Here is a 12,728-nt window from a genome sequence, read left to right on the forward strand (position 1 = left end):
GGGAGCGCCGCCGCGCTTCCCAAGCGGCGCACTTATCCAGTGCGCCACCGGGCCGGCCCACAACAGTCATATTTTAATAGGCCTTGGGGAAGAGGTTTTGTAACTCAGTGAATATCTGGTCCCCTCTTAGTTAATTTTATCAGGGTGGGCCATAGGGTAATCATGTGCCCTGGTGGTTTCATGATTGAGGAGTGGAAAAGTAACAAAGTGTCCTCTGCAGAGAAAATGGAATCAGTTTGGTTCACAGGCCTAGCCCTACTCTGTCTCACTATTATTATTTTGAAGACATCAATTAAGAATAACAAAAGTAAAAGATTTCATGTTACCATCATTTATTTCTTCTCTGATGCTTGCTTGCTTTCTTTATGTAGATCTGAGTTTCTGACCTGTAGCATTTATTTTCTCTCTGAAGAACTTTCTTTAATATCTTTTGCAAGGCAGGTCTACTGACTGCAAATGTCCTCAGTTTTTGTTTGTCTGAGAAAGTATTTCTCCTTCACTTTTGAAGGTTAATTTTGCTAGATACAGAATTCTAGGTTGATGGGTTTTTCCCCCTCGAAGTTTAAATAATTCGCTGTTTTCTTACTTGCATTGTTTCTGAGGAGAAGTTGAACGTACTTGTAATTCTTAGCTTTGCTCCTCTGTAGGTAAGCCCCCCAACCCCATCTGGCTTCTTTCAGGAACTTTGTCTCCCCTGTTGTCTTTGGGTTTTCCTAGATACTTCTTAAATAAGGTCTGGGACAGGAAGTTCTTTCCATTGTAATTTTTACAGGAGCCCTATTGATATGATGATAAGGTGTGCAGGAAGGGGAAGTATTGTATAGGGCTATGATTCAGTCTCAGTCTTTTACTGAGCCTGTGCTCCAGGGCTGTGACCTTCACAAGCACTTCTCAGTTCCCCCCAGAGTGAAACAGAAAGGCTTGAGGGGACTGAAATTGGGTATTTCCCTTCCCCAAGGAGGGTTAGGTTCTGGCAAAGCCAAGGTGGTTTGGTTCTGGTAATATAGTTTCCCTTGAGGGTGGGTTTTTTTAAGGAGAACAGAATGCTCTGGGCCTATTTCAAATTGATTACTTTTCCCTTCCTCCTTGTGGGAAGCATGAGGGAAATTTTTTCAGATCTATGCCTGGAGAACCTGGTGGGGCTCCTAGAGGTAAAACTCATCAAAATGTAGGAATCCCTCCTAGACTGGTCCCCCTGAGGTTTTTAACTTTCCTGCTCATTCACACTGAGCCTTCAGCCATTTGTCAATTACAATTTAAATTTTTCTACCCCAGAACTGGTTCCAGTGGTAGGCTTCTGCTCTAATAACCTGTAATTCTGTTTTCCTGTCTCTCCAGTTCTGGAGGCAGTGGTTTGCCTCGTGACCTCAGTTCTCTGAAGGATCTAAGAAGAGTTGTTGATTTTCAGTTTGCTTAGATTTTTCCTGTTGTGAGGACAGAAGTGATGGCTTCTAAGCTCCTTACATGTGGACTGGATAAGATCACATCTTAAAATTCCATAGTGCCTCTACCTTTTGATGTTCAAAGCTTTTCCTGAATAGATGATATCCTGATGTCTTGTTGATTAGCAAGTCAGTGGTCCTGACTTGCTGTATTATTATACTGCTGCCAACTGGGATTGCTAATAGACACACAACAAAATTCAAGGGCCTGCTTGCCAAATAAAATTTCATGGGACTATTTGGGCAGATACACAATACTCAGTACCTTTGGCAGTTGAGGAAAAACTTCTGTCTCTTTGACCCTCGCCTGTCCATACCACCACCACCACCAAAAAGGAGGCCTAACATTCTGTTGGACTCATTGGGTATTAGAGACAGTATGTGCCTCACTTGGGCATTCTGCCTGGTCCTTTATGTAAACTAACCTATAAATCAGTGCCCTTTGAGGGAGGCCTACAGTATCAGGCTGCATTGGAAGCTGTCCAGAAAGCTGTGGCATAATCTCTACCTTTGGGACCTTACAACCCTAATGACCACTTTGAACTACAATTCTCTGTGTTTGAAGATACGTTACAGGTATATACAGGTTTAAGATTGTTATCTTCCTAGTGAATTATTCCTTTTGTTATTATACAATGACCATCTTTATTCCTAGAAATGCTTTCACATTAAAGACAATTAGGTCTTATTTTAATATAGCTATACTAGCTTACCTTTGGTAAGAATCTTTCATTGTGGCTCATTCTTTCAGAGTACTGGCTTTATGAAAGGTCTCAGTTCTGGCTCCCAGCCTTAAACTGGCCCAGTGCCATGGTTTCTGTGTAGGTATGGATTTGAAAACCTGAGCCCCCCTAGCCATTTGGGGCAGTATCTCTGTTCTGTCTCCTAGGGCTTACTACTTTTCCTTTTAGGGATCTCTTTCATTTCTGTACCTTGAGGATTTCCTTTATTTCATGTTCAGCTATGTGATAATTTTTTCTTCTCATTTATCTAGGATCTCTTTGTGTTGGTAGTAGGGGAAGGGTGTATTTTAGGACAAGGGCCTGGGTAGTAATGATGAAAGTCTCTCTTTTTCATGCACAGTTTGCCATGTCACTGGAATGGAAATTCTCACACTTTAGTCATGGGCTCTCAACCTTGGCTAGTGGAATATGAGAAGCTTTAAAAAGTATTAGTGCCTGGGTACACTGCCACAAATTCATTTAATTGATCTAGAGTGAGATGTTGGCACTGGGACTTCAAGAAGCTCCCCAGGTGATTCTAATGTGCAGTAAGGCTGAAAACCATTACTTAGACTTTAGTAGTAACCAATTCTAAGATACACTGAGACTTAAACAGGCATAGGAGAAAGTTGCTTTACTGAGAAGCAGAGATGGATATTTTTTAGTAAGGCTTGCTACTTCTCATATTTTTAAAATCCAGTTCTTATTTCAACTGGATTTATGGTGTTAGCCAGGTGGATCAGGCCAAATGATTTTCCCCCATCTCTACTATGTTTTCCCCTTGACCTCTAGTTTTTACTATGATGGACAGGTCTCTAAATTAGACTTTTACTTTTCTCTCCGTATTTCCCCAATCCAAATATTTTTCCCATTAAAGAAGTTAACTCTAACAGCAATGTTGGATATTTAAAGTCAGTTTAAGATGCCTAAATGTGATGTATTTCCAGCTTTGGTTTTGACTCATTGCTTCTTTATTGACCTTTAGTCAAGTTTTCCATAAACTATGCCTATTGGTGAGCAATAAAAATGTTGTGGACAGAAACTTGTGTTCTGTACTAATGAAAGGTCAAGCATGTCTGTGATACTCCTTTTAATTTTAGAAGTAATGTGTAACTTCGTGGCAGCAGTGGCATGTGAGAAATGGCATTAAAGCAGTGAAAAATAAAACACTGTTCTTGCTTCTAAGGGTGTGTGGAGGATTTAACTGCTGGGGCTGCAAGGTTACTTGATATTCTCTATAGTAGAGTAAAAATGTTTTTTAACTGAGGACTTACGTTGATTTCCAGATAGTTATAAATCCTTTCCTTGAAAGGTCAGTGGTCCTGTTGTGTGTGAGGACAGACTGTGGTGTTTTTGATTTTCTAGTAAATCATGATATTCCTCTGCTTTTACTCCTGGAGGCTGTTCTATAGACTGCACTTTTGGTTTTGAAAGGGAGACGTAGATTGATTACTGGGGAATTGATCAGGAAAAGTAGTCACTCAACATGCAGGCTCTACGGAAAATGGATTACTGTCCTTATGAAAGACAAAAACTTATACAACATGATTTGAATAGGTAATATGTGTACAAGGTGCTGTGGATTGATTGAATTGTGTACCCCAAATTTCATATATTAGAAGCTTAATCCCCACTGTAACTGTTGAGGGTAGGAAATTCTGTTATGGTAATTGCAGGGTGGGGCCTTGCAGAGGTGATTAGATTGTTGGACCATGCCTAGTGAATGGATTAATAATGGTAGTCAGGGGCATGGTTCTGAGGGCTTTAAAAGGAGAGTGCAAGAGGAACTGTTACTCTTTCTGCTCTACCATTTTCTGCCATGTGAGACCCATGGGTCACTGTTGCCACCACCAAGACCCTCACCAGATGTGTACACTGGACTTTGGACTTCCTAGCCTCCAAAACTATAAGCAGTAAATTTTGTTTTCTCACAAAGTACCTGGTTTTGTGTTATAAGTAACAGAAATGGACTGATACACATGGTTTGAAAAATTCAAACAGCACAAAATGGTGTATGGTAAGAAACAAGTCTTCTGAATATCACCTGTGCTAAATGATGTTGATACTATGTACCTTGGATATGATGTGATGAAACTGGCACATTACTTCTATGGTTTTCCTTCTAAAAACCCGTAACACCAGTCTGACCATGAGAAAAACATTGTACAAATTCCAGTAGAGGAACATTCTACAAAATACTTGACTATTACTCCTTAGAACTGTCCAGGTCGTTAAAAACAAAGTCTGAGAAACTGTCACAACCAAGGGGAGCCTAAGTAGACATGGCACCTAAATGTAATATGGGATCCTGGGACAGAAAAAAGGATATTAGGTAAAAACTAAGGAAATCTGAGTAAACTGTAGGCTTAGGTTAATAATGAGGTATTTATATTGGTTCATTAATTGTAGCAAAAGTATCATACTAGTAAAATATTAATAATAGAAACTGATTGTGAGGTGTATGGGAACTCCTCTGCTCTAGCTTCTCAATTTTTGTGTAAATCTAAAACTTTTCTAAAAAATAAAGTATTTTTTAAAAAGTGTCTGTGAACCCGCAGTACCCTGGTCCAAAGGGAATCACTTTTTGACATTTTCTTGTGACAGCTTTGGGAGGTATTTTTTGCCAGTATAAACATAATGTATGAGGACTGGCCTGTTAGAACTTGGTATTATAACAATAGAAACTGATTGTGAGGTGTATGGGAACTCCTCTGCTCTAGCTTCTCAATTTTTGTGTAAATCTAAAACTTTTCTAAAAAATAAAGTCTTGCTTTTTTTTTTTTTTTAAGCAAGAAAGAAAACACAAATGGCCATGTACCATATGTAGGTATTCTTTTTTCATGTAAGAATATATTGGAGATTGTTCCATATAAATGCAGAAATTCATTAGTATTCATAATACTTCATGTCATAGATGTACCACAGCTTAACTGGTCTCCTGTTGAGGGATAGTTAGGTTGTTCCCATTCTCTGACTACAGTGTATTGGTCTATAATATTTGGAGCAGAGTTAGGAGATGGTGAGTGAGGGTTAGGGCAATGGGAGGGAACAGTCTAGTATTTTTTTTTTTAGTTGGCATTATTTTTTTTTTATGCTCATCTACTTTCCAGAAGAGGATTTGAGGCAAGTTGTCTCCTATGTAATTACTTAAATCTATTTGATGAATATATGGGAGGTGCCTCTTATGTCCTACTCATAATTCTAAGTAAGTGCAAGTGATACAGTAGTATATTAAGATACATGCCTATATCTAGCGCATGGTGAAATGGGGGAGACAGACCCAGAAATATGATCATACACTGTGCTAACACAACAGTACAGACTGCTGTAAACACAGAGGAGGGAGGGATTAAACTATACTTTTTTCCCCTATTAGGTTTTAGGTGAGAGCTCAGAAAAGGGAGTTAGAAGTTAGTGGTTAACTCAGTTGGATGGTCTTTGTCCTCAAGGGAAGGGAGTAATCTCAATTCTCTCCTCTTTGTTGTATGTAGAGTCAGAGACTCTACATAGGTTCATGGAACCTAGGTTCATGGAACAAAGCAGGCCAGCCTCCATTTAACTAAATCAGCCTCTGGGAGAATGATCTGTAAATTGCTTGGGTTTATAAGCAGTACAAAATACTCAGTAACATGATTTTCTTATACGTCAGTATATATTCAGTAGGCATTGTACACTGTGGTATGCTGCTTCTGCTACACACAGTCGTGAAACCATTGTTCTTTGTTTGCCAAGGAATGGTTATGTCTGAAGATGGGTGGAAAAGTGGACAGTGACAGGATGAAGTATTGTGCTTTTCACTGGCTCCTTTTCATAAGGTCTTCCTCCCTGAGCTGGCCTTGGCATTGAGACTTTTGAAAGCTCCCCAGGCTTTTCTTTCTTGTCTAGCCTCAAGGGCTGCCTTTCTTTTGTTTATTTAATTATATTTATTTTCAATTTCAAAATGACTATGTAAGTACATTCTCATAAGATATTCAAACACTGTTTCCCTTGACTTTAGTCTCACTCAACTCCACGAAAGGAACAGTTGCTGTCCATTTGGTATATATGGAAAGGGATGTGTGTGTGTGTATGTGTGTAACATTAATAGTATCATAAAATATACTGTTATCCTATTTGATTTGTTTGTTTTTCCTATTATTTGATTTGTTCATTTAGAAAAATGTGTTAGAGGGTACTTCATCTCACAATATGTTCATGGATGAAACAGAATTAAACTTTCTGTTGTTATTGGCTATCTGTAAACAGTTTTTATTTGTTATTACAAACAATGCTGCAGTGGAATTCCCTTGTACATTCCTTATACATAGTGAGAGTTTCCCTAGGTTATCAAGAAATGGATTTGTTACTCTTAGAATTTAGGAATTTTTAATTTTACCAGATACTACTGATAGGCTGTTGCTTGAAAAAAACAAGTTGTAGATTTCAATGGATAGTATAATATCATTTATGTTGAGAGAAAAGCCCAGATATGCCATAGGTATATAATCTATTAACTGGACTGATAACAGTTGAAGACTTTGGAGAGAATAACTAGACTTGAGAGTGGTGGTCAAAGGGACTTTGGCTTTTTTAGTGATGCTTAGGTTTTTATAACAAGAACGTATTTAAGTATTACTTGAGTTGTTATAAACTGTTAATAAAAATATAGAAAAGTTTGAAAAACTTATATTTATCTTTATGCTACAGGCATACGATAGTCCCTGTTTTCAACTGCCTGTTGATCATTTAGAAAATTTGGTCATATATTAGGGTGTAGGGAAAAAAAATTAATATATTTCATAAGTAGAATTAGGTGAGGGTCACATTCTTTGGCCACTATTATCCCCATCAAGAATATTTAATCACCTTGGATTTTCTAGATATTATAGTAGAAAGCTATACCTTATTTGTAGCTTTCTGCTTAATGTTTGGATTCTAGTACAGTGACTATAATTTTTAAAATTTTATTTTTGGCTTTAATATCCTTTAATACAAATTAGAACATTTAAACATTGCTAGTGTTGTGTGACTATAGTAAACAATTGCTTAAACTATGTTACTCCAAAGAATAAGTGTTTATTTATATGTAACTTTTTTTTTTTTTCTTAAAGAGATGTGAAAGCTGGAAATATTCTTCTTGGGGAAGATGGCTCAGTACAGATTGCAGGTAATGATTAGTATTTCTTTTTATTTTGATTTAATGGTCAATAGAACTATATTACTTATCTTTTATGTTTTCTTAATGTGATTGTCTTCTGTTTCCTGGACAATCTGTGCTCAAGCAGTCTATGTTGGCACATCCCTGTTGACTCTCAAGATATCTTCTAGTACTCGTCCTTTTTTCTGACTGCTGACATTTTTCTGACCGTTATTCATTACCATATAGTTGTCCACCCCTTACCCCCATTAGGGTTTTCTGCTATGAGTTCTCATAGCATTCTGTATTTTCCTTTAAAAGGGAAGCAGTAAAGAATCCTCATTGTGTTTAAAAATAAATATGGTATAGAAAGGTTATATAGAGCTCCTTCTGTCCTGGGGGAAATGGAGTGTTTGTCAATTAGGAAGAGGCATCTGAGAAGTAGATGTGTACTTTTGGCAGTTTCAGAACTGAAGGGATAAAACTTGGAGTCCAGGGCCTGCTAAAGGTGACTATCCTGATTAAACACCCCCTTTTCTAAGCTAAGACTCCAGAATGGCTGTACCCGAGGATTTTCTAACAAGCAGATCATCTGAGAAAACCTCAGCTAAGTCCCAGACTGCTACAACAGTCAGATATTTGGCAGGAGGAAGATAATCACCCAAACCTTAAATTATCTCTTCAACTGTTTTTTTCTCCTTGAGGTAGGGAAATATTTTAACCAGGCCTCGTAAATAACTAACATAAAGGAAAAGATTGATAAATTTGGCTCCCTTAGAATTAGCAACTTCTATTCATCAAAAAAGGAATGAACAGTTTATCACTACTAACAGAGACAAGTCACAGTAGGTATTTGTAGCAGTAATAATTGGCAAAGGGCTCAAATTTAGAATCTGTAAAGAACTCATTAAGGGAAAAAAAAAAAACAGATATAAAAAAGTGGGCAGAAAACTGGCATAGGCATTTCCCAAACGAAGACATCCAAATATGAATGTAATAAAAGGTGTTCAACCTCACTATTAAGTGCAAAATAAAATCACTTTGAGATAACACTTTAAATTGATTGGCCTGGCAAAAACATCTGACTGTACCAGTTCTTGGTGTGGATGTAAAGCAAGGAAAACATCTCATACTCTGATGGTAGGAGTATAAATTGGTATAACCATTTTATTAAAGTTGAAGATATGCATACTGTAAGACTTTTGGCTCATAGTTTTTACTCATCCTTACATGTACCACAGTGTTCATAACCATTACAAGTTTGAAACGATCCCCATACCCTTTCTGAATAGAATGGATAAATACATTGTGGTTAATTTATGTACTGGAATATAAATATATATGTATATATAAATATAAAAAACGTATTATATATATATATATTTATATATATTTATATAATATATATATTTATATATATAAAATATATAGTGATGAAATGAATAGGACTACAGCTACATACGAAAACATCAATAAATAATAAAAATATAGGTTGATGGGCTGGACATGGATGTCCTTGTCCAGCATGAATGGCACCATAGCCAGCTACCTGCACAAGCCAGGAATTTGGGAACAACTTTGCTGCCTGTCTCCCTTCATCCGTGTCCAGTTGATCACCAGGTCCTGCCAATACTGCCTCCTTAGCTCACTCTTCTTATTTATTTTTATTATTTTTATTGTGGTAAAACATATATAACATAAAATTTACCATTTTATGTTATTGTGAATAATGCTGCTATGAACATGAAACACAAATATGTGTTCTAGTCCTTGCTTTTATTTCTTTTGTGTTTTTATGTTATTGTGAATAATGCTGCTATGAACATGAAACACAAATATGTGTTCTAGTCCTTTTATTTCTTTTGGGTATATATCCATAAGTAGAATTGCTGGATCATATGATAATTCTGTTTTAATTTTTTGAGGAATTACCATATTGTTTTCCACAGCAGTGCAACATTTTATATTCCCCCCAGCAGTGCACATGGGCTCCAATTTCTCCACATCCTTGTCAACACTTGTTATTTTCTGTTTTGTTTTTTGGTGTTTTTTTTTTTTTTTTGATAGGAGCCATTCTAATGGGTGTGAGATGGTATCTATCTCATTGTGGTTTTGATTTGCATTTCCTTAATGATTAGTTATATTAAGGATCTTTGCATGTACTTATTGGCCATTTGTCTATCTTCTTTGGAGAAATATCTATTCAAGTATTTTGCTGATTGTTGAATTAGATTATTTAGTTTTTTGTTGTTGAATTATAGAAGTTCTTTATATATTCTAGATAACAGTCCCTTATCAGATATATGATTTGCACAATATTTTTTCCCAAGCCAGGGGTTGCCTTTCACTTCATCATAACCTTTGATGCACTGAAGTTTTTAATTTCGATGAAATCCAATTTATCTACTTTTTCATTTATTGCCTGAGTTTCATGTCATATCTAAGAACACATGGCCAAATCCAATTTCATGAAGCTTTTCTTCTGTGTTTTCTTCTAAGAGTTTTTCTTTTCTTTTCAATCAAAAGGTTTCACATTTTTATTACTAAATCTACTAGTACAAAACATAGAAACAAAGAATTTTCCCACTAAAACATGTCCAGTTGTCCAGATAGTGGTGACATTTTCAGCTTGATACAGTAGGATGAGAGTGACCTTGATACAGCATAAATATGTGTGCTGTCTCATGCTATTTCTTGTAGACCTGGCTTTGTTCTTTTCCAGTGTCTCTTGTTAGATTGTACCAGATTTTATTGCTAGTTTTCATCCAAACCCACTGGACAATGGGACAATTTTGCTTTCATTTATTGGCCAAGAATCACTTGATCCTTAAAGTCTTGTGAGAAGATATGGCAAGGAACAGAGTCAACTACACATACCATGATGGAGGACAATGGGAAAGAGAGCTTCTAAGAGTTTTATAGTTTAGGGGCTTATAATTTTTTCCTACCTCATTATAGATAGCATTCATTATAGTGTATTGTAGTTTCTTAATTCTTCCTCCTATATAGGAAGTTGCATAAAGGTAGGGACCATGTCCCCCTTTATCATCACTTTTGATCCTGTCACATATTTGGCATCAAAATGCATCTTGTACTTTAATTGAAACTGTGTTAACAAAGGAGCTAAAATGTTTAGTTACTCTTTCTCTTTAGTTGGCAATTTGAAGCAAAAGGCAAATGGCGTTTTTGCTGCTTGGTTTCTCTTCTTAACTTTATGGTTGGATTAACTATGTTTCTTTGACATTGTAGCTGTGTAGGTTATTTAATAAGAAAGTTTGGGTAAAGTGGTGGTTCTCACTTACATTCATTAGGTATGTTTTTAACAAAAGTCTTCAGGGTTGATAAGTCCTACTTGGAAACAAGCATAAGTAAACCAGCTGAAGATCTAAAAATTCTGGATCATTATTAAATTCTGAATTTAAAATTCAAGTCGGGCTGGCTGGTTAGCTCAGTTGGTTAGAGTGTGGTGTTGATAACACCAAGGTCAAGTGTTTGGATCCCGGTACTGGCCAGCTGCCCCCCAAAAAAGAAAAAAAATTCAAGTATTTTAAGACATAGCTTTGTCCCACTAGTTAATAGTAAAGATACACGGTACTTACTGAGTGCTTGGTGTATTACAGGGACTAAATAGTTCATTTAATCTTTAACAACAACCTTATCAGGTGGGTACTATTGTTATCTACTTTTTACAGATGAAGAAACTATAACACAAAGATTGAAAGTAAATGTGATGCCTGGGGTCCTAGGCAAGGAGCTGAGGGCCACAGCCCCCTCCACCAGGAAGCAGGCAAGAGAGCATGCCCAGGTTCCTAGGCAAGGAGCCGAGGGCCACAGCTCCCTCCACCTGGAAGCAGGCAAGTGAGCACGCCTGGTGTCCTAGGCAAAAGAGAGCATGCCCAGGTTCCTAGGCAAGGAACTGAGGGCCACAGCCCCCTCTGCCTGGAAGCAGACAAGAAAGCATGCTGAAAACACCACTTTTGCATGGGTGGCCCACCACAGCAACTGTGCAGGTGGCCTACTGAACATTCAACTTCATTGACACAAGAAGAGTCACCAGTGGAGACTGGAAAAAGAAGAGGACATTTATCTCCTCAAAGCCCATTCTAGACTAATAGAAGAAGCAGCTGCTCTACCAAATGACCAGACAACAACATAGAGATACTAGAAATATGAAAACCCAAGAAAATATGACACCACCAAAAGAATACAGTAATTCTCAAATACCAGACCCTATAGAGCAGAACACTCTTGAAATGACTGAAAAGGAATCCTGAGCAACAATCTTAAGGAAACTCACTGAGGTATGAGAAAACTCAGACAACAGAATGAAATGAGAAAAAAATTCAGGATATGAAGAAGGAAATTTACAAAGAGATTAACACCTTAAAAAAGAATGTAGCAGAACTCATGGAACTGAAAGATTCACTCAATGAAATAAAAAATAAAACTGAGAGCTTAAGCAGCAGGCTAGAACAAGCAGAAGAAAGAATTTATGATTTTGAAAATAACCTTTTCAAAATAACCCAGGCAGATAAAAAAAGGGGAAAAAAGAATTTTAAAAAATGAAGAAAATCTAAGAGAGCTAACAGACAACTTTAAGTGCACAAACATATGAATCATGGTGTTCCAGAAGGGGGAAGAGAAAGGAAAAGCCTTTGAAAACCTACTCATTGAAATAATGATGGAAAACTTCCCAGGTATAGGGAGATACACAAACCTTCAAATCCAGGAGGCTCAAAGATCTTGAAACAGATTCAGTCCAAAAAGATCCTCTCCAAGACACATTAGAGTCAAACTGGCAAAGCTCAAAGACAAAGAGAGAATCTTAAAAGAAGCAACAGAAAAGTGTCAAGTCACCTATAAGGGAGCACCAATCAGACTAACAGAAGACTTCTCAACAGAAACTCTACAGGCCAGAAGAAAATGGGATTATATACTCAAAATACTAAAAGAAAAAAACAGCCAGTAAAGAATACTATACCCAGCAAGGCTGTCCTTCAGAAATGAGGGAAAAATAGTGTATTATTCAGACAAACCAAAGCTGCGGGAGTTCACCACCACACGACAAGCTCTAGAAGAAATCGTCAGGGAAGTTCTGCATCTGGAATCTGAAAGAGGATAATCATTACCGCAAATGTACATGAAAGAACTAAACTCACTGGTAGAGTGAAATTGTGAACGAGAAAGAAACTATATCTTAGTGCCACAAAAAGCAATAGTTACAATGTAATAATGCCCCTACTTTATCTCTGATTTTATAATTTTGGTCTTCTCTGTTTTTTCTTTTTCTTTTTTTATCTTTTTTCTTGAAAAGATTGGTATTACCTTTTAATTTCATTTTTCTTTTTCTTTTTTTTTTCCAAATCATTTTATTTTATTTTATTTTTTTTCTCTTTTTTTTCCATTAAATTTTTATTTTGTCAATATACAATATATATGATTATTATG

General features: G+C 36.7%; 1 protein-coding gene across 1 annotated transcript in view; it reads left to right on the forward strand.

The window, feature by feature from the left end:
• OXSR1 (oxidative stress responsive 1) overlaps positions 1-12,728 on the forward strand; it is a 105,284-nt gene that overhangs the window by 45,449 nt on the left and 47,107 nt on the right. Inside the window, exon 5 of the mRNA XM_008586562.1 lies at positions 7,255-7,310. Coding sequence (XP_008584784.1) covers positions 7,255-7,310 — 56 coding nt within the window. The remainder of the gene's footprint in view (positions 1-7,254; positions 7,311-12,728) is intronic.

Source organism: Galeopterus variegatus, unplaced genomic scaffold, assembly GCF_000696425.1.
Source record: "Galeopterus variegatus unplaced genomic scaffold, G_variegatus-3.0.2 Scaffold110, whole genome shotgun sequence".
NCBI classification, from domain to species: domain Eukaryota; kingdom Metazoa; phylum Chordata; class Mammalia; order Dermoptera; family Cynocephalidae; genus Galeopterus; species Galeopterus variegatus.